At 43.0% G+C, this 26947-nt stretch overlaps 2 protein-coding genes across 3 annotated transcripts in view; one reads left to right on the plus strand and one right to left on the minus strand.

Annotated features, from left to right (window-relative positions):
• Positions 1 to 22089, plus strand: part of ephb1 (EPH receptor B1) — a 187732-nt gene extending 165643 nt beyond the window's left edge. For both annotated transcript variants that reach the window (XM_082513439.1, XM_082513440.1), the window contains exons 13-17: positions 13838 to 13987; positions 15922 to 16115; positions 16945 to 17100; positions 17982 to 19492; positions 21640 to 22089. In XM_082513439.1, coding sequence (XP_082369565.1) covers positions 13838 to 13987; positions 15922 to 16115; positions 16945 to 17100; positions 17982 to 18090 — 609 coding nt within the window. In that variant the 3' untranslated portion in view covers positions 18091 to 19492; positions 21640 to 22089. The remainder of the gene's footprint in view (positions 1 to 13837; positions 13988 to 15921; positions 16116 to 16944; positions 17101 to 17981; positions 19493 to 21639) is intronic.
• LOC309693852 (uncharacterized protein) overlaps positions 1 to 26947 on the minus strand; it is a 548750-nt gene that overhangs the window by 453830 nt on the left and 67973 nt on the right. The window lies entirely within an intron of this gene.

A 26947-nucleotide genomic window follows, 5' to 3' on the forward strand; every position in this document is an offset into this window, starting at 1 on the left:
CTCTAAAAGATTGTGTGCTTCATTGCAGCTATGACTTTACTGTGTTTGTTTCAGTGCAGATTTTATATACTCGACTGCACGAGTTTAAAAAAAATAACCAACTGGCTCATCTCAAGTCGTGATGCAATATGAGTAACCCTGCTAACCTAGCAAACAAGCAAGGCATTTAGTCACTATTCCAATCCATAAAAAAAAGTTTATCATTCCATGCATCACTTGTGTATTTACAATTTTTCATCTGTGTGCAGCTTGTGCACAAGGATATATTTTCTTAATTGGGTCTGCAAGTGCAGCATGTGACGCCTAACAGCTTAGGCAAGTGGTGTTCTCTTTCATAGCATTCGTTTTGTGTCTCACTATGGGAACGCCTCCTGCGTGACCTCATCATTAGCTCAAATACCATTACGCCAGCCCTTACAGGCTGGCTAGGTGCCTCCCTATATAATAGGCTGACATAGCATCAGATGTCATTCAAAAACCTCTTCTCGCTTCTCACAGAAGCTTGTAGACAACTGTGCTATTGGGTGCTAAAGCTAAACTGTCCACAGATTCGAGTGAACAACTCGGTCACGGGCGCTTTGTTCCCAGCTTTTCAGTTGTCCACTAGCATACAAGCAGTAGCAATACTGTTCCGTAGCTAGTGCTGGTGCCAAGTAGCAATACTTTCACCCAGGGAAGTAGCAATATTTTCCGAAAGCGAAGTAGCAACACTTTGCTAATAAAGGTACCTCTAGCTTCACCATCAGGTAGCAATACCCTTCGACGCTAGCGGTTTTACACATTAGGTAGCAATACCTGTAGAAACCTTTTCACCCCACGTTAGCGAGGAATAGCAATATTCTCCGCACTCAGTGTCAGTCTTGCTAACGTGCGCAACCCTCTAGCTAACCATGGCTACGACTGCCAACGAAGTTGCAAAACTCTGTCCTTGCGGCAAGAAAATTTCTGCCTGGGATACACACCCCCGTGTGTGCGGGGTGTGCCTGGGTTTATCTCATGCTCAGGCTGCCTTGACGCCCGCACAAGACTATATCCACTGCGCAGCTTTCCCACGCAAACTACTCCGCCGCAGGCTAGATCGCCAGGCTAACTTGTCGGGTGGTGACCCTTTGCTGTGTGAGGCTGCTGCGGGGCAAGGAGAAACTGAGGTGCCCGATGATTTGGCTGCAATGCCACGGCCAAGCTGTCGCCACGCGACCGCTTTCCCGTCGCTGGAGGCACACGGAGATCGTGAGATTTTCCCCTATGCTGGAGTCACCTGGGGAGGAGATGCCAACGAGGACAGAGATGATTTGGCTGACTCGGAGCTCCTGCTCTCTGACGACAGCAAGGAGGAAGATTCCACCTCCTTGGCTAGCATCAGCTGGGCTGCAAAGCCCTCGGCTACCGGCGAGGCTGAAAAACCGACACCGCCGTCTCCCCTGGATCGCGACATGCAGGACATGTGAAAGCGCGCAGTAGCTAGACTCAACATCCCGTGGCCCGCCATACAAACAGAGGTTGTAAAATCTCGTTTTGACGGAAAGAAATTGCAGAAGGCGGAAAAGACGGTGAAAGCATGTGTTGCCTGTTTTCCCGGAGCTACTCGATGAGATAGCGGTGACGTGGAAAGCAAAACCTTACAGCGAGAAACACCCCATCGTGGGGAGCTCCCTGCTGGATTGTGAGGGGATGGAGTCTATCGGCCTCCGCCAGATGCCACAAGTGGAGCCGTTGGTAGCGAGCCATCTTCACCCGAAGACGTCTCTGTCCTCATCGACCCCATCTCTCCCCTCCAAAGCAGACCGCTTCCAGTCTAGCCTTACAGATAAGTGCTACAAGGCAGCGGCTCTGTCAGTAAGAGCCCACAAAGCCTCCTCTATGCTAATGGCTTACCAAGCTGAGCTAGAAGAGGAAATGACAACTAAACCAGATACCACAGTGTGGGAGGAAATCTGCGTTATAACTGACCACGTCCTCCGCCTCCACAAGGTAGCCATACAGGCTACTGGGAGAGCCATGGGCCTCATGGTTCTTCAGGAGCGAGCACGCAGGCTCGGGTTCACCAACCTGACGACCAAAGAGAAAGAGGAACTCCTCGACACCCCTGTCATCCCTCAAGGTCTCTTCGGTGCGGCTGTTACATTCATGCAGGAAGAGATGTGAGGAGAAAAGAGAGATGATGAGACTCTTAAAGTCTGCCTGCCAAGGAGGGCCCAGCACGCCACCCCAGCAGCACCGCGCCAGTCATTCGCGCAGGCAGCGTCTCGCCCGGTCCCCGCTTTCAGGATTCCCAAAGTGCCTAAGACGTAGGTAGCCCCCCAGGCTGCAGGGGCCCCTAAGAATCCATGGACTCGGAAACAGTCTCCCCATGCCAGACCTCAAGCCCCCCGCTGCCGCGATCGTGAGGAGGAAGAAGCGGCCGGCCTGACAGCCTCTCCTCTAGGCAGGAGCGAACCCAGTTTCCCCCCTTCATGGGCCGCCCTGCCGCCTCCCAGCTCTGTTCCAGAGCAAGTTCAACGGGACATGTTCCACACAGAGTGCTTAACTCGGGCCGGCGTTCTTGTCACCGCACCCACCAGAGGGAAAGAGAGCCAAAGTTCGCAGTGTTGTTTTACAAGCACTTCTTTCGTGCATTCTGTATTAAAAAAGCCCCGACACGCGCATCCAGGCAGTTTGCCGAGGGCGCTGTTGAGTGTTGCAAAACACATGAAAAAATCAAACATGCTGAAAAACAGAGCAACGTCTGCCATAACGCAGCCCGTGGATACTCGCGTTTCCACGGCTGTGATGATGCAGATGAGCCCGTCACCTAACTCGCCTGTGACAGAGGTGACGGGACACCGAAATGGCGTATGTTTTGCCACAAGGGGGCGCCAAAAAGCCTGTCTTCTCCACATGAAGAGCTGGGCCACCTGCACTCTGTCAGCATGGGTGCTGAGGACATTGGAAAAGGGCTACAGGCTGCAATTCAATGGCGCTCCACCACATTTCACAGAAATCGTTTACTCTCGTGCTCTGGGCGAGTGTGCCAGTTTTCTCCTGGAGGAAATTTCCATCTTGAGAGACAAAGGAGCTATAAGAGTTGTCCCTCCCAAGGAAATGCACAGCGGATTTTATTCAAGGTATTTCCTTGTGCCAAAGAAAGGGGGGAGGGGGATGAGAGCCATTCTGGATCTCCGTGCCCTGAACCGGCATTTAAGGACATACAAGTTCAGGATCTTGACGCACGCCTCGCTGCTACGGTTTGTACAAGCGGGCGACTGGTTCACATTAATCAACCTGAGGGATGCTTATTTCCACATCCCCATATATCCCCCACACCAAAAGTATCTGAGATTTGCTTTCCAGGGGATAGCATACGAGTTTGTAGTCCTGCCTTTTGGTCTCTCACTGAGCCCAAGGGTGTTTGTGAAATGCACCGAGGCAGCAGGAAAAAGGGCATTCGGATGGCCACATATATCGGCGACTGGCTGGTGGCAGCCCCAACCCGCCAGGGAGCGACTTGTCATACAAATGCTCTCATACACCATCTGGAGAGTTTGGGTTTCCAGATAAACGTGGAAAAGAGCACATGGACACCAACTCAATGCATTACTTTCATAGAGCTCAGCCTAGACTCCCTCCGGGTGAGGGCTTTTCTGTCCCCGGAGAGAACAGCGGCCATACGGTCATCCCTAGCACTGGTTCACAGAGGCAACACAGTTACCCTCAAACAGTGCCAGAGGTTGCTCGGTCTGATGGCCTCTTCTCTAGTGGCGATAACACTGGGACGCCTGCACATGAGAGGCTTTTAGCGATGGGTGGGCTCGCGGGGACTGGACCCTCACCGAGACGGCCACCGTCACGTGAGAGACTCTGCAGACTGTTCACTCGCTCTCCGCGAGTGGAAGAGGCCAGGTTTCTTGTCTCAGGGCATTGCCATGGGGGCAGTTTCAGCCAGGAAGGTGATTTCCACAGATGCCTCTCTTTCGGGCTGGGGGGTCACCCACGAGGGCAGAACAGTGAATGGGGAATGGGGCCCTCACATGCGCTCCACCCACTGGAACTGCTGGTGGTTCACCTGTCGCTAAAACACTTTCTCCCTTGGTTGAGAGGTCATCATGTTTTAGTGAGTCCGGACAATTCCACCGTTGTGGCCTACATCAACAGACAGGTCGGTCTGGGGTCCCCCAAGTTACACACACTGGCACACAGACTGATAGTCTGGAGCAGTGTCCACCTGCTGTCACTGTGTCAGGCACGGGGGGAAATATTCCACCCCCACCCAGAGAGGCTAGCTCTATGGGCTTCGCCCGTGAGTGGTTTAACCTGAACACAGTGGGGCTCCCTCATAGTGTTATCGACCCTATTCAGTGTTCTAGAGCAGCGGTCCCCAACCCCCGGGCCTCGGTCTGTGAGTCGTCTGGTACCGGGCCGCGCGAGTTGAGGCTCAGGTGTGAAATGTATGGTTTTCAGGGTATTTATCGGTTTTCAGCGTTATTTTGTTATCGTTTTGATCGTTAACTCGGTTTTCCTGGGTCTTTTCACGTGTGCTAGTTTTATTTTGTTGTATTTATCCGCGACACATTAAAGGCCGGTCCTTGAAAATATTGTCGGGCATAAACCGGTCTGTGGCGCAAAAAAGGTTGGGGACCGCTGTTCTAGAGCATCATCTACTATGACGCTATATGAGCACAAGTGGTGTGTGTGTTTGAAAGCTGGTGCATAGAATCACAGGCCATCCCTGTGGCTGTGATTCTGTCATTTCTTCAGGCCCTGATTGATAAGGGTAAAGCCTTCTCCACCATCAAGGTGTATTTGGCAGCAATTTCGGCCTGCCATATTGGTTTTGAGGAGAAGACTGTTGGCCAGCATCCCTTAATATGCCGTTTCATGAAGGGTGCACGGCGTAAATTGCCTACATCTAGGCCGTTGGCTCCATCGTGGGACCTTCCCACAGTATTGGCTGCGCTCTCCTGTTGCCCATTTGAACCCTTGGAACAGGTTGAGTTAAAATTTTGTCCTTGAAGACGGCTCTATTAATTGCTTTAGCTTCTGCTAAACGTGTAGGAGAGATCCACGCTCTCTCAGTGCATCAGTCATGCATTCAGTTCTCCTCGGATAATACGAGGGTCAGTATGCGGCTCAACCCTGCCTTTGTCCCGAAGGTTGTCGGCACATGTTCCCCTATAGAACTGCCGGCCTCTTGCCCACCGCCTTTCTCCTCAGAGGAGCAACAGCGGCTGCATACCTTGTGTCCAGTCCGTGCTCTGCGCATTTACATGGACCGAACCCAGAGTGTCAGACAAAGTGACCAGCTGTTCGTGTCCTGGGCTAAATCACATATGGGAAAGCCTGTGTCTAAACAGCGCCTCTCCCATTGGATAGTAGGAGCAATTGCCCTGGCCTATACTAGCAGGGGCCTTCAGCCCCCTGCTGGCTTGCGTGCGCATTCCACTAGAGGTCTGGCAACCTCAAAGTCTCTCTTTAGGGGAGTTTCTATTCAGGAGGTGTGTGCAGCTGCATGCTGGACCTCACCTCATACATTTGCTAGGTTTTACAGGTTAGATGTGACAGCACCTAACCTAGCACATTCAGTCCTCAGTGCAGGTTCTTCCCAGGTGGGGGCTTCTCCCCTGTCAAGTGCTGTTGGGGACAGTTGTCTTCTTAACAGGCATGTCTGGCAATCCGGAAGTCAGTATTTCTCCCATAGTGAGACACGAAACGAATGCTATGAAAGAGAACTTAAGGTTATGTATATAACCCCGGATCTCTGAGTAGCACGAGTGAGTGTCTCACCAGACCGCCCTCCTTGCTATGGAAGCGAGGAAGAGGTGGGCTTGTTTTGAATGACATCTGACGCTATGTCAGCCTATTATATAGGGAGGCACTGGCCCCTCCTGACATGGGCGTCACCTAGCCAGCCTGTAAGGGCTGGCGTAATGGTATTTGAGCTTCTGATGAGGTCACGCAGGAGGCGTTCCCATAGTGAGACACTCACTCATGCTACTCAGAGAACCGGGGTTATATACATAACCTTAAGTTACCCTTTCTATTTAAAGTTCATGCCCGTAAGGTAGCAGTGAGGGTAGGTATGGGTCAGGAATTCTTTTGCTTGTGCCTCAGCTGACAATGTGGGAAGACTGTCATTGGCTTGCATGTCACACGATGCGCACTGTATGTTGTGCCTAAGCTGGCAAGTGTGTGTTTAGAGGTGTGTGTTTGTGCCATGTTCTTAGATATACATGTGTTCATAAGGGTCTCTCTCTCTCTCTCTCTCTCTCTCTCTCTCTCTGTGCATGTGTGTGCACATGGGTGCGTTTTCTTGTGTCATTGAAGCTGAGAGAGGTTGAAAGGCGAGGTCACACAGAGCCAGTAACAAAGCTCATCCGTCAAATCCCTGTGACCTGAGTGACATTCAGCTCCACTCGAGCGCTCACACTATGTGGACAGCGCTGTTGTTTCTGTCATTTGTCTGTATTCTATTTGCATCCTTTACCACTCTTGCTGGCCTCGGGCCCATGCACTCTTTTTTTTTTCTTTTGGCTTGTCTATTCCACTTCTAGTGAAATATTTATGTGCTAGGAGTGAGGGGACAGGGTAAACAAACAGTAAAATGGGAACATATCCATATTGGCCAGGCCAAAAGTAAACAAATGCTCTTTCGTTTAGATTTTTGTGTCATGCATCAAATGCTAAGCACCATTTTCCACCTTTCTTTCTGGTTTATTTTTTGTACTTTGTCAAGTTCATTTCTATCCTTTAAGCACATACTGTACAGGTCTGTGAAAAAGTTTTGATTATTCCCTCATTTTTGTGTATTTTGTTAGGAAATTGGGAAGTAGATGCAGCAATTTATTGAAACGTGCAAATATACATGGAAATACAATAATACGTAATTGGCATACCCGAGCCTTTTCTTCCTTAAAAATAGCTTTTTAACAGCCACCCTTCCACTGAGACCATTTCTGATGGGGCTGCATCAAACAGTAGATGGATCACTTGAAGGTCCAGGTACATCTCTCAGGTCCTGTGTCAGTTTGAGTTTGCTACTATTATTATTTTAACATTTTTCATGGATCCATCAAAAGAGATGGGGAGAAATTGTGGTTTAGTGGCAGGCTGCTGCTTTAAAAAAGTGTCTAAAGATACAATTTAAAGTTAGTAAGTTGTCTGTTATGTGTAGACGCAACACTGGTTTATTCCTCAAGTGACTTTTTTAATGCTTGACTGACTTGAATGAAGTCTGGCTCCTTGGAAAAAAAAAATCAACAAATGAGACGTGACTCAAGACTTTTGCACAGTCCTGTACTTTGAGATGCCAGTTTCACTCATTGATTCCCTACCTCTACATTACCAGTGCAGTGACCAAGCAGATCCCCGACTCACTTCCCATTTAAGTCACCTATCAAGCTGGAGACACTGCTAACAGGAACTGAGCCAATGATGTGTCACAGAATCCTAAACATCCCACTTAATTCTGCTGGTTTGTTCATGTCTTTTTTTGTATTTCATTAATTAAGCTATTTCATGGCTACTTTTTGTCAGATGATAGAGCTGCATTCGCTCAGTCTTGGGACTAATTTAGCAGCAAAAGTATGTTAATGTTGAACAGACCCTTTTTTTTTTGTAATTAGAAACATGATCCATACCAGGTCTCCACATCAAAGAGTGAGTGTGCATACAAAACACTCTGCTGTGATTTAGATCTTCTGTCATGTTTTCCAGAGTTAGTAAAAGATGGACACCATCTGACATTTGCCATCTGTGGCTGTTTGACTGTGTTTGCATCTGAGTAAAAATTTCTATTTTGAATCCTTTCAAATCAGTGAAAGCAACGCCATCTCTGCTGGTGTGCTATAAAAGTAGTGATGTTGACTATAATTATTTGATATTGTCTCATTAAATGCACTTTATTTTACAAAATACCAGTAGCATTAAAATATGCTGTCATGCTCAGGATTTGGTACAATTTGATAAAACTGCAAGTGCATCTGAGGGTATAATTGTCTATTTTTTGCATCCTGCAAAAAGATTTCTGGGACAAAGGTTAATTTCTAATATGAGCATAGAGTAGTACAGGCAAAATGAGATACTTGCTCGGGTTAATTTGATCGTGTCAGTAGATGCTAGATATGCCGAGGCCTGTAAGTTAAGCGTAATGCAAAATGCTACTGATGCAGGGTGAACATTACCAATTAAAGGAGTAAAAAGTCAAAAGGACATATAGTAGAAAATAAAACTACAGAAAGTACAGTTATTCATTTTTTTTTCTCTGAAATGAAATGATTTCCTCTATATTCTATTACAGTGGTTTGAGTTGATCCCTTTCTGAACTTTTGAGCTTGCTCATTTATAAAGAAATGAACAGTTTCTCATTTTTATGGTAGTTTAATTTTAATGAAATGAGCCAGAATGCCCCCCCCCCCCCCCCCAAAAAAAAAAAAAAAACCACAAAAATATAAGTGTTGTGTTGAAGTGATAAATTGACTTGCATGTCATTGAATGAAATGACAAGCAGTGAAGTGGAATTCTGTCCCCCATAACCCACCCAGAATCCCAGAACGTCGATCCCTGAGCCAGAACATTGAATAGGGTCATGAATAGGTATTCCCACATGACAGTGACTCACAACATAACGCCAAGACAACAAAGGAGTGGCACAGAAGAAGTACGTTGAGGTCATAAACTAGCATAGCCAGCTTGCAGACCTCAGTCCTATAGAAAACCTGTGGAGGGAGGTTAAGCTTTGAGTTGCCAAATAATTTAGTGAGTGTCTGTAAAGGGGAGTGGGCCAAAATCCCTCCTGAGATGTGTGCAAACCTGGTGACCAAGTACAAGAAACGCCACAAGGGTTTCACCACCGAGTCATGTCTTGCTTGGGGATGAAATATTTATTTCGCTCAATGACATACAATCAAGTTAAAACTTCTATGTAATTTGTTTGTTTTTTTCTGGATTTTTGGTTGATGTTCTGTCTCTCTCCATTAAAATGAAACTCCTATAAAAATTAGATAGTGTTCATTTCATTATAAGTGAGCAAACTAACAAACTCAGCGGGGGAATTATTTCCTCTGCTATACATGCAGATGCAGTAAAGAAAGACAACTTGAATGCATTACACAGAAACAGATCCTATGGTTGTGTTACTAAGGCGCACACAAAGTTGTATAGCACTGTGGGCGTATAGCTGGGAAAAACAAAAACTTGCATCCTTTGGTAGTGAAGCTTTGACAGCCTAAACAGCTGTTTTAGGTCCATTCTAGAAAAGCCAAAGAATTGAGCAGCAAAGCACAGCAAAGCACAGCAAAGCGTGCTAAGTTTATATTTAAAGGTGTTTATATCCACCTTCAGGATCATTGAAGCATAAACACTCTTGATTACAAATGTTTTCCAACTGTTATGAGTAGTTATAAAATTAACTGTGTTTGTTTTACATAAATGTATTTGATAGCTTAAAACAATAAATAGGATACCTGAAGTTATAAATTCACTGGCTTAGAGTTTGGATAGATGTTATATTGGTTTATTTAGAGTTATACATTATTAAAATAGTACACTATCTGTTCTTTATTGCTTTACTGGACACATTTTAAAATGTATTTACTAAATTAAATCTGACAGCAGAAGGAGATTGTTGTTGAATGCCAGCCTATTTGGGATCTTTAGAGAGTGCATTCTGAAATATGCTTCCCTCAAGATTTGCATTACCTCATTGTACATAAAGACCTATGTCCTTCCCTCCATCAGACATCCCCATGGGGATCTGAGAAACCAACATCTGAGTCACCAACCCACTTTCCTTTCTTTCTTTTTTTAAATTTCTTGTTCTATTTTCTCTCCGTCTCTTTGTGTCACTCTTTCTTTCTGCCCCTTTCCTCTCCATTCCTTCGCTCTTCTTTCTTCATCTGTTTGGGCAGACATCCAGGGCAGATCGTTGCTCTCAGGATTTCATTAAAACGATGTTGATGGAGCACTCTCTCCAGCCTAAGTAAATGTGCTCAAGTCCATTTCAGTGTGCATTGTTTGGAAATGGATTAGCGAAGTTGGAGGAGTAAAGGCAAGGAAAAGAGGGAATGGGGGAGAAATGAAAACACGGAGAGGGAGCTCTACATATTTGTCTTCCACACGAAGGAGAACGTTTATTTAGAATCTCTAAATAGCTTCTGTGAAGTGAAATAAGATGAGTGAAAAAGGCAAAACACTGGGCTTTTTTTTTTTTTTCTAAATTCCGGTAAGCTTATCTGTGATTTTGCTGCATATTAGTGGTGACTGTTGATTGTGCTGTGACAGGTATATGTGTTCTAGATTTTACTCCATTCTGCATCACCATGTCAGTGACAGTCTACATGAAGCTATCTGGCATGTTGGTGGTTCGTATCCTGAGCTGCTGCAAAGACATGACAGGTGTTTCATATCCTACTATCTACACACACACCCACACACTGATATTGCTGAGCCAGGGGACCATAACAGACACCAATAAGTACACACAGTACCTGACCACCAAATGTGCTGTCATGAGAACATGCTTGTCTCGCTATGACAGCCACGGCGCATCTCCTTTACAGATGCACTTCAAACACATCACTAGCTTGTCAAAGCTGGTCACAACCTGTCACAGGCAGCCACAACCAGGTGGAAACCAGTCACATTACTTTAATCTTACTCTGGTGACATACTGTATGGCAAAGTCTGTTCGAGGTATGCTGAAGGGAATCATGTGTGCAAAAATGTCTTGCTGCGTGAGCTACAATCGTTAAAATAGCCAAAAGGAGGGGAGGAAAAAAAACAAGAAAGGAAGCAAAAATTCTGATGTGATCAAATTTAGTAAACAGAAGAAAAAAACAATACGAGGGCGGGTGTGAAAATCAAAACAACAACAAAAACCAAAAGCAGCTTACTTATTTATTACAAGCTAGACTCAAACCTCCCAGGAATTCAGGCACTGAATGTCACCCAGTTTGTTTGTTTTTTTATTGTTGTTGTTGCGTTTTTTTATTATTACCGAGGGAGCATCACTTGGTATCGTCAAGGCCTAGACATTGTGCAGGTGCAAATCTTGCTGTGCATTTTGGCTCATCTACACATAGATTCTCAGTTAACTGTCCAAGATAATTGGAGTGTGTGAATTCTGCTTAAGGGGCAATATTTCACTTCAAGGCAAACAGAAAACAGCTTGTTCCTTTTTCAGTAGCCCACACAGTATTACAAACACCCAACCCCCCACGCACCCCAATGCTTCAAGGCTACGCAAAAGCATTTGTACTTTTGTGTTGACATTAGGTCTATTTTAATTCCCAACATCACTTCTGCTACCCCTCTAACTCGTCTCCCTCGGTATTAATGCTTTTTCTACTGAAAAAAACAAATAAAAAAATAAATACACCAGTGCTTTTTATTATGTTTTTGCCTTCCTCCCTGTATGCATGGACTCCACAGCAATTCATGTTATTAAAGCTGGATTTTGGCAGTTATCATTGGCCCACAGCAGTAATTACTAAGGGTTTGCATAGCTGCCTCTGACTCACCCGCCTTGGAAATGTTATTACTAATGTCTGTCTCATTGGAGGCGCACAGGAAGCTTCTTGTGAAGCCTGTGTCTTTGCTCAGGCCATTCCAACGACACTGAGCTCATATCCCAACAGGGTCCTGGGGCATGAGACCAGATGTACAAAGCGAGGAAGGGAGTAAGCAAGTAATGACAAAGCGAGGACGTAATAGAAAGCTTTTTTTTTTTTTGTGCTTGGAGCAGCTGTTTTATTTTTGTGTTATTCTGCATTTATTGCTCATCTCATATATGTTCGTCCAGACAAAATAATTGATGTGAAGCATTGGCCCCGACAGTGTGACAGATGAAAAAGGAGAAAATGAGTCATTTTATATTTTTGCAGGGGGCAATGCTTTGCCTGTATCAGTGTAGTTCGATTGCCCTAAGAGAAAAGAAAGAGCAAGAGAAAGTGCCCTTGGGTCTCAGTTTAGATGAAACGATTCAGATATGAACTAGTCTTGAGATATGAGAAAAGCACTGAAGTCAGTGGGGTTATATAGCCTTTATTCATCTATTGATCTCTTCCTCTCTTCCTTTCTTGCTTGTTCTCTCATTTTGTGCGTGTCACACACTCCCGCAACCACACACTGCAGCATTGTCTACTTTCTTCAGTGCTTTTTCTTCACCGGCTGATGCTCTCAGTCAGAGCGTTGTCTCTGCATCTAGCACCACTCAAGGTCAGATATTAAACTTCTTTTCGGGGTCAGCAACGTCTCCAAGGTCAAAGAGGTGCTCGCTAATGAGGTCAGCCTCTCCACCTCTTGCAGCGCCATGTGACAGTGTTCTGTAATCCAAAATTAAACACAGACATTTATGCATGAATAAGCCTGTTTAGCATTAGTATTGTTCAACATTTCATGTGAGCCAGCATTATGAAAACACCCCAAATCACCATTTTTTTCGGTGTCTTATTCATTTCCCTTTTTTTTTTCTGCCTCCACCCGCCTCTCCCTGTGGTTCTTCTCTTCTCCTGTCGTTCCTAGAAAGTCAGCAGGGAACAGGGTGGTCTGTGTAGGTTTCTCCTGGGTTTGTTTCCAACAGCAGCTTATCTGCAAATGCTCAGGTTCAGCTAATTGGCATTATTAAACTGGTGGCAAGCTCAACTCAGCTATAAGGGAAGGTCCAGTGGGAGGGGTGTGTGTGTGTGTGTGTGTGTGTGTGTGTGTGTGTGTGTGTGTGTGTGTGTGTGGCACAATCCTCTCTGTGCCTGTGCATATGTTATCCCACTGCGCCTGTATGTGTGCACGTGTGTGTGATGGGAAACAAGCAGCTGTCAATTTCAATCAACAGGGTGCATGGTTTGCCTGGGGGCTCACGTAGCCCAATTACAGGCAGAGGTGTTCGGTGTATGCACAGAAAACCGGTCCTATCTTCTTTTATTAAAACTGGAGTATGAGAAAGGATATACTAAATGCAAAGTTGGTTGATGAGTGTTGGATGCTGCTGATACTGAGGCAGAATCCTCCCTGTTTTTTTGGCTGCACTTGCTGGATGAGAGAATAAAGAGTTAAAGCGATGGACTAGAACAGCTGAGAGTACTGATGTGGGTTTCAGGAAAGGGGCTGACTTCAACATACTAAAGCTGAAAAGAATATTGTTTTGTAAGAGAGCAATCTCAGCCATAGACAGTATACAGGATGGATGTAGCTACTGTGACATCACTGTTTTTATGCCTCAAGATGAGCACTTTTTGCGTCACTGTCTTGACATGTTTAAACTGGATCTGATGGCGAGTGGCAGATCAGATTGTGAAACCACACGTTCGCTGGCTACTGACCTGTCAATCACAAGTCTGTAGCCAATGAGCATTTACTGGATAATCCTCTTTTCTCAGCTTCGAATTGACCAAAATTTACTAAATAGACTTAATGTTTTATATAGTATGACCTGAAATATGCCTACATAGTGCTTTTCTACTCTGACTGAGCGCTCAAAATGCTTTTCATTGTAAGCCTCATTCATCCAAGAGCTTTTTTTCTATATCCAAGCACCTTATCTAATATTTGCGCACACACATGGTTGCATCCATCAGGGGATACTCAGGGTTCAGAATCAAAGGAACCTTTGATGTGCAGACTGCCGGGGATCGAACCACTGATCTTCTGATTCAGACAACTTCCTGAACCACACCCACCATAGACAAGTCAAATCACATCAGAAAGCCATTTTCTCATAGACTTTTAGAGGAACAGAAGTCTATTTGCAACAACGCGTATTACCCCTGTTGGCCTTTTAAAAGAATGGAGGTTTAAAGCTACGCCCATTTTTTTGTAATATGTGTAATCTAAACTTAGAAATTCAACTCTTTTTTTATTATTCTTTTAGGGTGGGAAGATCCCAGTGAGGTGGACAGCACCAGAGGCCATCGCTTACCGAAAATTTACCTCGGCCAGTGACGTGTGGAGTTACGGCATCGTCATGTGGGAGGTGATGTCATTTGGAGAGAGGCCTTACTGGGACATGTCCAACCAGGATGTAAGTGGTTAAAACTACACAAATAAATATTATGATTGCATTTTGAAAAAGCATGTCTGGGCAGGATATTACACTGTAAATGGAGTTCAAGTCAGTTGGGACGAGCAGGTGTAGTACAACACAAAGTCAGTTAAGTACTAATTAAACATAAAATCAGCACTAAAGATTTTAAGCGCTCATTTCATGAGATGTTCCCAAAAACTCAACATCTAAGTTAAGTTTTATCATGTCTCCGAGTTCCGATAGAACAAAGAATAAACCTGAATCTGAATAAACAGCCTCATTAAATTGAACAGCCATTTCCGTACAGATGCAGTTATAGATACACAATCAAGGGTAACTCATAAGGGAGGAAGCTGTAATAAATCACACATTTTTATCAGCCTGCATCACAAAGCATCATTACTGAAGATGCCCTTGACTCTGACTTTGAAAGCAGACTTATTATGGGCACAGCCTCACACTATCCCCTTTCCTTCCTGGCCAGCTTTTGAGAGCAATGAATGATTGCTGAGAGCTCTGCTTTGTTCCCCATGTCCGCTTGGATAACGTCCACGCTCACAGGCACCAACACAAACACACGCAACCATTGGATATAGTCCCATACTATGAGGTCTCTCTCCCTTAGCTCCCTTAGTGCGACAACTAGCCAACCATCAGGCCTCTATGGACCTCGCTCCAAAAGGACCGTCCAAACCAGCAGATGTTGCCTCAGTGGGCCAGCAGCAAACACTGCCTGGTGGGACTAGCACCACTCAGCATGTCCGGCTGCTCAGTCCACACTCTCTTACACACTTAAAACACACTCTCACAAAAATTTTCGCACGCACGCACACACTTTCTTTCTCTATCCTGCATCCTCTCACTTATCCACACAAACACCATAACCTCTGTTTCTCCTCTTCTCTTGAAATCCCTTTTGCTTAATATTGCATCAAAGCCCCTCTCTATACCCCCTCCTAACTCATATCCCCTCACTTGTGCGTTCTCTTCTCTAATGCACCATTTGTCAAGAATCTGCTGAGGTGCACTCAACTCCAGGGTGGAGCTGGCGATATACAGAGCAGCACCTAACTTTTAATGACTATCTTTTACACACGATCTTTCATCAGACTTTCATCTTGCAAGTAAGCAAAAAAAAAAGAAAAAAAGATTAAATCTACAGACAGTGTGGATAATGTGGATATTTGTGAGCACCGGTTCCATCAATTTGCAGCAATCTTGGTAATCATTAGTCTTTGCAGCGTCTGCTTTTGTAGCTACTGAATCAACATTGCATATTTCCTTTAAATATATCTAAAGTGATCTCATTGTCTATATGTTATTTAACATAAAACCTTTTATAACTAACAAAGAAAACAAAACAAGGTGAAGATACTCCACTTCTGTCAAGTTCTGATCAAACTTATATAATAGAAGTCTTTTACTCTAACTGCCCTTAAATTCTTTGTCATAACGTCTTTTTAATGAGTCCTGATAGCTTGTGAAGCTTTTAAAAGTCATGTGTCAAGTGGCTATACTTCACAGTGTTAATTATATGCAATCTGCCCATCCCCCCCAGGGGCTCCTTTCTAGTGACACTGCCCCTGCTCTCTGTCCTCTCTCTTTCCTCAATCTGTCCTATAGGAGTGATATGTGATTGGATAGAGTCAAGAGGAAGGGCACATCATCCTGAATGCAAACTGTCACTATATTGACCAGAGGGAGTGTCCATATGGGGAGGGTTGCAGTTGTGTTCTTGTTGCATTGTGATGAGGCAGGATTGAGTTTCAGCCATAAAATAAGTCAAATTATTAAAAAAATGTAACCAGCTTGTAGAAAACACTCTTACTGACAGTAAGTGTTTGAGAGACATACTGCAAGTGCGGTATATGGTGTGGAATTAGCAGCTATCTTCATTTGTAAGAGACAACATCTTGCTTTCTCTCTCATAGGTAATTAATGCTATTGAGCAGGACTACCGTTTGCCACCACCCATGGACTGCCCCAGCGCCTTGCACCAGCTGATGCTGGACTGTTGGCAAAAAGACCGCAACGTGCGACCCCGCTTCACAGACATCGTCAGTACTCTGGATAAGATGATCCGTAACCCCGCCAGCCTCAAAGCTGTAGCCAATATTCCTGCAGTGTGAGTAAAAAAAAATCTGTACACGTAAGAAACAAATTGATCCAAAAACTGACATTAAGTACACACTGACGCTTCTCCTTATGCATGTAGTCTTTAACACACTGTTTGTTTCGAATGAGCCCAGCATGCATATGTGCACCGTTTTATCTTCTCATGAATTAAGCATGAATTTATTGCTATTGATTGCGTCAAACTGCACTTTTCCTCCTTCTTATCCAACCTAAACACTGGTTTCAGGAACTCTCACTTTTTTACCCCGTGAAGATGGAGCAAAACACGTTTTCAAAAAGATAAAAAATGGAATGAAACACCTCATTTACATATATTTTCAGAACACATTCAGAGCACGTATTTTTTTTTCCTTACTTTTTTGTGAAATACTGGACTTGTTTTGTACAATCTCTGGCACCCGTCCTCACAGTTTCTCTCAGCGTCAGCCAGATTGGATGTGGTCTGTCTGTCCGTGAACTGTGAGTTTCAGGTTCCTGCACTACTTTTTTTCCAGGCTTCCACATATTTTAAAGCCAAGCAATTGCGACCAGTTACCGATTACCTGCAGAAAATCTTTCTTGTGTGGCATTCAAAGAAGGAGTGGCAGATGTGCCTCATGATACTGAATCCCTTTACACTTTATATTTGAGATACATTCCAATATTCACTAATAAATTCTCTCTCCCTAGTTTCCTTGCACCCTATGGCACACACCCATGAAAACACCAGTATCAGCTTTACTCTCCTTCTCTTTAAGTCTGTGCTTAATATTGCATCAAAGCCCAACTATATCTCATCTTCCTCCCCGCCTTGCTCTTGGTGTTCTCCTCTGCACCAGGCCCTCTCAGCCACTGCTGGACAGATCCATACCCGACGTCAACACCTTCAGCTCAGTCGAGGACTGGCTCGCTGCCATCAAGATGAGCCAGTACAGAGACAACTTCCTCAACTCAGGCTTTACCTCCCTGCAGCTGGTGGTACAAATGACCTCAGAGTGAGTTCAACTGCTTGTGTGCAAATGACGGGTTTTCAGACCCATATAGCTTTTGATGGGCACACTTTTATAAAATGACTCAGTGTCAAGTGCATGTATTTTTAGCATAAATGCACCCAGTGACTCAAGTGATTGCATCAAAGTTAAAGCCTCGGTGGGAATTAAAAATACAACACATTGTAAGACGAAATAACGCACTCACCGTGGTAAGAAAATGTACATCTTTGCAAGCTATGTATTACAACTCTTATCTGTACTAATAATTAAACATTTTGTGTTGACAGTGTTCTAAAAAAAAAGACATGAATGTGTATCCTCTATATACACATTTTAAAGATGCATATTTTCACTTCTGCTGCCGCTGCTGTGTCTGTGAAGTGCTTCAAAGCGCTGGTCATGACAGCATTTCTCAAAGCACTTGTGGTACCAACAGACACAAATATTGCACTTCATCCATTTTAATTAACAATGCTGCTTGGCCTACAAAATTATGTTGAAAATGTAAATTCATTCCAACATTTTTTATTAAAAATATATGCTCGGGGCCTGGTAGCATTTCTGCAATGTCTTTGCAATTCAAAGCAACACGCACTACTGCGTCTTCTCACAGAGATGGAATTAATTTAGTAAATTTGTGGGTTTTGTTCATTGCTACTAGCTTTCCATTCTGAAATTGTGCGTTCATTTGTAGCGACGTTAAGTCCGTGTGAGCTCGTTGAGTTGTGATGGGGGATTTCTTGCAGGTGTTTGCACTTCATATTCAGATCATCTATTCTAACTCCAAATTATTGGAGATCCTGTGTTTTTCTACAACAAAAAAAAGGAAAGAAACAAAAATACCCTGCTTTTCACTTTCTGTCTCCATGTTTCTTTCTCTGTAGAGACTTGCTGAGAATAGGAGTGACCCTGGCAGGCCACCAGAAGAAAATCCTTACTAATATCCAGTCCATGAGGGTGCAGATGAGCCAGTCATCTACACCGATGGCATGACTACCGGAGGCGCTGTGCCATGGAACAGGCAGCATTCGAAGGACCAACAAAAATAGCAGCCCTCGAATGACCCCCGATCCATCGGAACGCGCCAGAGTCGAAACTATTGTCTTAATCTAATCCACTATCATGACAACAGGAGACCAGGGTCTACACTACCACATGGTTAACAGCTGTCACACTTCATGCAATCCACGACAGGAGTTCAGGGTCCAGACTTGATACTGTTTATCCATTCATCACAAAAGGGAAATCAATGTCCGTTGTTGTGGTTATGAACTACCATTCATGCCATTTTGAACCAAAATAACCAACAATCAGACATCAACACAAAGAACTTCTCAGAGTTTCAAACTGTGGTAAAGTGAGTGATACTGTACTTCTGCTTCATGTGGACTAGAAGGTGTTAAAACTTTAAACTGAAACGTGAGGCATTTAGAAACATGTGACGTGTGATTTTACCCATCCTGTCTTCAGTCTGTGCAATGAAGATGCCTTGACCTGGCGGGAAATAAGTTCCAGAAGAAGAAGAAAAAAAGAAGAAAAACAAAACAAAACACCTACCAGTGGAAATAATTAGAGGGAGAAGCATACAGGGATGTACAGCAGAGCACCATTTTCAACTTTCACATCATGTTGTACTTGTTTAAAAAATGTTTTAAAAAGTGTATTGTAAATGGACAGGTAACAAAAAAACAAAAACAAAAAAAGATCAGAGCTTAGTTATATTTTTATCCTTTACCATGTGTTTGTTTGTCTGTTTTATCATTATAGCAAGATGCAGTCCACTTGTATTTTATCTTTAACACTACCTGTGGAGTCTTGGGTGGAGGGCCTTGCTAAAGGACTTCTTAACCCAAGCCACCCACTTTCAGAGAATATAAATATGTTTATCTCTTGCTAAATATGATTATATCTTTCATAATAAACCTTCATATTGAAGGTGATATAAATGCATATGTATGTACAGAACTCTATGCTTGCATTTTGGCAAAGACATGTTGACTGAATTCTGACTGAGACACATGCAATGTTTAGATTCCAGTTTCCTTTGGATAACTGAACAATGGGCACTGGATTGTATGTCTCGTTGCTCCAGGGATTTAAGGACAATTTGGGCTGACTGGAGAAAATGTAAAAAGAATGGCTGAAGAATTGGTATTGTAGAATTGTATGAAAATTGCTGTAGGAGTTAAAATAACTGACAAACTATCCATTAACTGGGGGTAATGTTAAATGTGGGTGTACACATGCTGTCTCTTGCTGGTGAGCACTTAGTTGTACAGATATGTTTTATGTTTCATCTTCTTTCTTGACCTGTTGTTTGTCTCGGGAGCGGTCAGCACCATCCACAGGGGGAATGATCCTCCGTTTCCTGCCCCGGAACTGGCCCAAATTCACGGTGAGTGCCAGCTGATCGCGCAGGAAGAACACAACTTGGAGTCGAGTTGCTCTATATGTGGCACATTTTATTTCGGGAAAATCTAGTTAATGTTTCTCGTGGGCGCTGCAAATGTCTAGGCCGTGGTGAGATTTTCTGCGAGTTTGAAACGCATAGGAGAGCGGGCACTGGAAATCACTGCGAATCAGCATCATTTCTCTACACGGTGAAAAATGAACATCTGGGCTGAAGTTTGCCAACAGACACCCGATGCCATTTCGAGGAACGCACAGACTTAAACAGCCCACATGGGCACACTGCTCACAGCGTAGCACAGCCTCCAATCGACTGCTGTAGCTAAGCTGCTGAGTTCATCTGTGCACTCATGCTATATGCAGTTGCCAAATGGCTAGGCAAGTTAAAGGAAATTGCCACGGTACTTGTGGGAATATTTCTCTAACTCTTGGCTGCATGAATTGTCACTTAGAAATGTACTAATCTTGTAAGGTCTCTACATTATTCCCAAAAGTCATTATTTTGGGATATATTTAAGGGATTGTTCCGAGTTGTGCACAAGGATGATTCTCTTTCTTAGCATGGCAATGATGATGCTTGTGATTTTGCTGTTAGTCTTATTTTTCCTTTTGCTGGTCATTTGCTTCAGGGCTAGGCTTTTGGAAACGAATTGCAATATTGTTGTTCAAATAAAACCTTTAAAAATGGTGATCATTAAAAATGAGAGTCAACAATCTTTCAGTACAGGCTTGGTAGAACAGCCCTGTAGCTCGCAATTATGGACTATTTTGGTATCAATTCTTTGCAGTAGCTGTGACCCTGCTGAAATCCCTTTTGGCTCTATTTGAACAGACATGAGTGACGACGGTCCTAACCACCTTGCATCCAAAATTAGAAATTGATGGCAGGCCCATTAGCAGATTATTAAGTGTACTTAGCCCTCTCAAGTCATCCTCCTCCTCCTCCTCTGTCTGTCCTGCCCTCTCTCCCCGACTACTCCCGCTGGCTGGCAGATCTCCAGCTCGTTTATCCTGGGTGTAACCAAGCTGTCCTGGGCTGTGTCTGGAGCTGAGTTGGGCCAGAGCTGGCCTGAGAAATGGTTGGCTCCATGCTCTAGTGGGCCCAGGCAGGGGTGAAAACACCTGCTAAGGCCCCCTGTCTGACGGGCATCTGATCAGCCACGGGGAGGGAGATTGATGGGAGCATAAAAAACAAATACACTCACAAACACATGCACGCACACACACAAACACTGAGGAACCCTCAGCTAGTTTATTCTCACGTCTGGTTTCCAGGCTGATGCTTAATGAGAAGAAAGTGGGCTGAAACCCGACAGAGTGTGTGCATATGCGATAGAAAGAGGAGGATGATTCAGTTAATAGGAGGGCGGGGTTGCATGGCAGACATGGCATGAACAAAGGATGGTTTTGATGAAAGTAAGAAAGTTAGTTCATTGAAGTGAATCAAACTCTTTTATCTCACAGTGTGGTTTATGTGGCAACATCTCTTTCATTATATAAATGTTAATTTGCTTTAGTTTGGTAATGGAAAATACTGTAATCAAGCAATTGGTTTGGCTCACGGGCAAAATCAATTGCTTTTTCTATTCAATTCTCCGAGTCATTGATTTACCAAGTATTCCTAAATATAATCACAAGCTCCTCAAGATTGGCATAAATCCCTTTCACTGAAGCCAGTGAATCAATTTGAATGCATTAGTCCTCTATTCAGCTCAGTCTCATGTATTTGCTTTTCAACCCAAGAGCCTGTGAATGAGATGATAGAACGTATTCATTATACAAAAGTGTAATTCTTTTTTTTTTTTTCTCCATTTGCTCTGTTTGTCTTTCTAAATATCTGACTGTAATGACACTCCAGTGTGATGAATGGAGAGGCGGTTCGCCATCTTCCTCTGAAAGCTGTTTCATATGGGAGCCATTCATCACACACTGATAGAAAACACAAGAACTTGCTTGTTAAACGTTCCATGTGCTGCAACTGTCTGAAAAGTGACCAACGATGCTTTTAGCAGCAAAAATCATGCCTGTCATTTATGGATCAGAACGGCGTGAGGCCGAAAATGATTTGGCGTGACTCCTTGCAAAACGAAACTCGTTAAACTTCTCCGTTCTCCTTTTTCTCCTCTGTTTCAGACTGGGAACTCAAAGATTTACACACTTATAAAAACGGCATACACCCGGCACTTCACAATTATATTCTCATGGATGCGCACAGTGAACACCAAGAAGAATCGCAGCGGGCCAGTGAGAACAGGTGAAGCCAAAAGCTTTGAGTATGCCAGTCACAACCTCTCTCTGTGTGATGAGCAGTGGATGGGGGGAGCTGACTGTGAGTGTGCACATGTCACAGTTTATTTGTTTGTGTGTTCAAGAGAGAATGGATGTATGCATATCAGGCACATTTGTGTGTACAGACATTGTGTGCACAGGTACATTGGTTTCCTTTTTCTTTCTTTTTTTTAGTTTGTGTATAGCAGCCACTTGTAAATTGTGACAAGTATGTGTCAAGAGTTTGTAAGCTGTAACTTTCTGAGAACTATTGTACTAAAATGCACTCAATAAACGCCTTGGAAAACAAGTCAATCACATCAGAGTCTGTGACTCACTGGACGATAATTCTGCTTTCATTAATAGTGAGTCAAGAAAGGAGAGAGGAAGGTTATTATCCAGTATCCCTATCCTTGTCAGCACTGTGCTTGAGTGTGGTGTGGCGTCTAATGCTTGGCTTCATAATGGCTAAGGAAATAAACAGCTTTTGTCACCACAGTCTGGCTGGCAGCACATGTTAAAAGCCATCAGCCACTAATAAACGAGCAGTCACTCACATTACATGCAAACACAAAAAATGTCTCTCCAAAAAAAATAAAAATAAAAAAGTGACATTATTATGACAAACTAGTGGAAATTATCCTCCCATCTGAAATCTTATATAGTATTTGTTTCTCAGCCACATGAATAAAAACCCCACCAGCAGTTTCACTACTCTCATAATTCCTAGTTGCCACAGAGACACTTCTAGGGCACTTCACACGCCGGAAAGCATGCTACACAGTAATGATATGGTTAATGAGGTGAGTCAAAAGATATAGGGATGTATCCAACTCACAGCATTGCTCCATAACTGTTTATTGACTCTAATTGATTGATAACATCCAGATTCATATTAGCAGAGAGACTGCTGTGCAGGGGCTGTGCCAAAAAAAAGAGAGGAAGCCAACAAGATGAAACAGTCAGTTTTCTCACTTCTCAAATTTGTTATATTAAATAAAGTGTTTCAGTCGTCACTTTTTATTTATTTTTATTGAAGTGTATGAAAGGATGAAACAGAATAGGTGGCTGAAGTTGTTTTGTAAGGAATTGGATAATTAAAAATGTGGACGTATTTACAAACCTAAGTCCAAAAAAAGTTGGAAAAAAGCCGTGTAAAACTTGAAAAAATGTATTAAATGTTTAAACAGAGAAAATGTACCGGTGGTAAAAAAAAAAAAAAAAAAAGCTAGAGGGAAGTTTTGCTTAGCTAGTAGCAAGTCAGTAACATGAGTGGGGATAAAAAGAGCATCTTGGAGAGGCAGTTTCTCAGAAGCAAAGATGAGCAGTTCATCAGTCTGCATGTTCTTCAATGTAAAATTGTGAATACACAGTGCATAATATCATCAAATGTTTCTGGGAATCTCGAGTAATCACTGTGCACAAGCGACAAATGAAAAAGTCTGTATCGGGTGCCCATGATCTTCAGGCCCTCAGGCCGATAAACAGGCCTGATTCTGGGATAGAAATCACTGCACTTTTCCCAGGAACACTACCAGAAATCACAGTCTGTAAACACACTTCACAGTGCCATCCAAAAATGCAGGTTAACGCTATATCCAGAAACACTGCCGCCTTATCTGAGCCAAAGCTCATTTAAACTGAGCTAAAAGGAAGAAAGAGGAGAGGGACTTAGAATTATCAGTGCTCAGTTCAAAAGCCCACATCTCTGATAGCATGAGGATGCTAAACTGCAGTCCAGACCTTTCACCAACTAAAAACATTTGATGGACCATAAAATGAAAAGATGTAATAAAGTAGAGCCAGGACTGTTGAGCTGCTAAGATTCCTAGAACAGGAAAGAATGGGAAAACATTCCACTCCCAGCTGGTCTCCTCTGTCCCCAGACATTTAATGCCTGTAGTTAAAAGAATAGGATATTACACAGTGGTAAAGATGGTCCTGTACATTTTCTTACTCGGTTTAAACATTTGATGTTGGGGCGCCAGTTTAGCTCAGTGGGTGTGTGGGCCATACGCCACATGGCCAGAAAGCAGCAGCCTTGGATGTTCCTTTGCTGCAGGTCTTCCTCTGTCTCTCTATGCACTTTCCTGTCTGTCTCCACCTTTACTATCTGCAAAAAGCAAAATGCCAAAAAAAAAATTTCTTTAAATTGATGTTTCTATGTTTTCATTTGTGAATAAAGTATGGGTTTGTGAGATTTTCAAATGATTGCATTCTGGATTTTCTATTTTTTTAAATTGGATTTATCAAATATTACTTGATGCTGACAGTGAATGACATATACAACATCTAATGAGCCGTAAAAGAAAATAAATATGTCAGTGTAATAATTCTCTCTGTCATAACTTCTGTCTTCAAGAAATTATGCATGAATTTTCAGTCTCTGAAACTCCAGCGTGTGAAAGAAATGCAGTACTTTCAGAAAATACGCTCTCTTTTGGTATTTTGTGATTGTAGGAGATTAAAAGAAAATGCCCTCGCATATTGGTTGATGTTTGCTTGGAGATGTGTGTATAGAACAAACAATGATAATAGTAGTAAGAGTATATGTGGAAAAGCTATGATTAAAATGAGGTAAATAAACTTTCATGAGCTTCAAAATCAAGTTTCTGAGCCACACAAGAGTCTCTCTACTACAAACACCTAGAAAATATAGACTTCATGTAGATATAAGAGGCAAAACTTGAGGAGGCTATTCATGCAAAGAAGAGATAAGGCATGAGCCTTAGTCTCCTGGGAAAATGAAGATCAGAATCCATGATGCCTTTAATGCACTGACACATTTATGCAAATTTCAGGCAGCGTCATTGCTGATGTGTTTATATGCAATTTTTTTTCTTCTCCAGGGAATCAGGTATAAAGAAATAAACTGAAAATGGATCAAAAACCTCACTTTGTCTTCATTTCATTTGGATGTCAAATGGCCTTTAAATAATCCAAAAATTACAATTTTGTGTAATGATAAAAATGAAAAAGAAAAACCTCCTTCAATATGTATCAGGACATTAAAAATCATCCGGTCTTTAGCAGATGTTAAGATTATTTCTGTCCAACAACACGTGATACACTAGCATCTAATTATTTATTTGCCAAAAACTGTTCCATAATGCAGAAAAACAAAGTATACCCTTACTGCTTCCAATTATGAAGCTAAAGAGCAGCCAGATGCTGCTAATAAAGAGCACTTGATTAACTGAGCATCATTAAGTGGGAGGACCTCTATAGAATCAGAAGTCTTGGCAGTTTCCAGGTCTGGAGGATTTAAGTGTGTTTTAATGCACTGGCAATGAGGAAAACATCAGCAGTGATTGTAAATAAGGAACTTTTGCTGTCCATCAATTTGGGAAGGATTATAAGACCATTTCCAAAGATTATTCACAAATGGGAAACATTCAAGGCAGTTGCCAGTCTTCCCAAGAGTGGAGCCAAGTCAGCAAATGCACCCCAAAGTCGGTGCAAAGCTCAAAGGAAGTGCAAAAACTCAGAGAGCTACATCTCAAACTCCACAGGGCTAAGGCAGCAGGTTACATGACAAAGTCCATAATAGTATAATTAGACAACAACTGAAGTATGTCTTGTTTAGAAGGGTCACCAGGAGAAAACATCTTCTCTCTAAAAAAAGAACATGTCAGCACAACTTAGGTTTGCAAAATTGCATCTTACCAACCCACAAAACCTCAGAAATAATGCTTTCTCCAAAGTGGACATGGTTGGCCATAATGCACAGCACCACATTTGGTGAAAACCAAACACAGCATAGTAGCACAATGACCTCATACCAACTGTCAAGCACAGTAGTGGAGGGGTGATGATTTGCAGCCACAGGACCTGGGCACTTACAGTCATTAAGTCAGACATAAACTCTGTTTGCGTATAACCTATATAGAGTATACACAGCTCGGCTGAAACTGGGTAACACAGCAACAAATCTACAACAAAATGATGAAAAGAAGAGTCAAAGGGCTGCAATGATCCAGTTCAGACCTCAATCTGATTGAAATGCTGTGGCAGGACCTTAAGAAACCTGTGCATAAACAAAAACCCACAAACCTTAATGAACTGAAAGAAGGTTTTGAAGAAGAGTGGGTTAAAGTTCCTCCTCAATTCATCAACAAAAAAGTTATTGCTGTTGAAGGTGGTTTCTACAAGCTACTGAATTTAGGAGCGTACTGTGTTTTATCCAATATAACATTAATTGTCATGTCTGAGTGTGGGCAGGCAGGAAGAGAGGACCCAAAATGCAGGACTCACTGAGGCGGAAGTAATTCAAAACACACAGCTTTATTGCTGGTAAGAAGCAGAACAGAAAAACACTAACTAAACTGGAAGAACGGAATGAGTAGGCAGGAAGGCTGGCTGGCAAACGGAGCACACGGAGGAAGTGAGGGTAAACAGACGTTAACGATGCGACACCGAGTAGGGGAAGACACAGACACTAAATACAAGAGGTGAACGGAGCAAAGAGGAAACAGCTGGGAGACACGGCTGACGTTGATTACACTGACGAGACAGGGAGAGCACAAAGCTGAACGCACTGACAAAGGGCACAGACCTACAAAATAAAACAGGAAGCACACGCCAGACAGAGACAGACTCGTAAACAGGCATAATGACGTCATGGACAAACAGAGGGACATACGGGCAGAGAAGACTAAGCACAGGCAACCTAAACCAAACATAAGGGCGAGATAACAAAACCTAAACCAGAAATAATCATCATCAACAGATAACTAAAGAATCAGAATATAATTGTAATCAAAACAGTATCACCAGAGAATAACTAATCCATAATGCAAAATAAACCAAAACATAAGAAACTCAAAATACTGGGTCGACCCGACCCAGGACCGTGACATTAATTGTATCATTAAGCTAAGCCATGTCCATAATTTGTTTCAATGAATGTCATTATGATGTGCATTGCCTTAAAATCCATTCTTTTCTTTTCCTAAGTCTTTTTGAACTGCCCAAAAACGACTGACTTTTTTTTTTTTTTTTTTTTTTTTTGCACATTCATATTTCTGCCAATGTTTTACCATAAAACTCTGTTAGGAAATGAAATGCTTTTGGCTTTAAATGTGAAATTGATGAGCAGTGAATGTGTAGCATCCCAAAGAGGGTGTGAAGTTTCTCATGTGTAGCACAGTTTGGGAATGAGTTATTCTATGTT

Source organism: Aulonocara stuartgranti, assembly GCF_965226115.1.
Source record: "Aulonocara stuartgranti genome assembly, chromosome: 18".
Lineage (NCBI taxonomy): Eukaryota > Metazoa > Chordata > Actinopteri > Cichliformes > Cichlidae > Aulonocara > Aulonocara stuartgranti.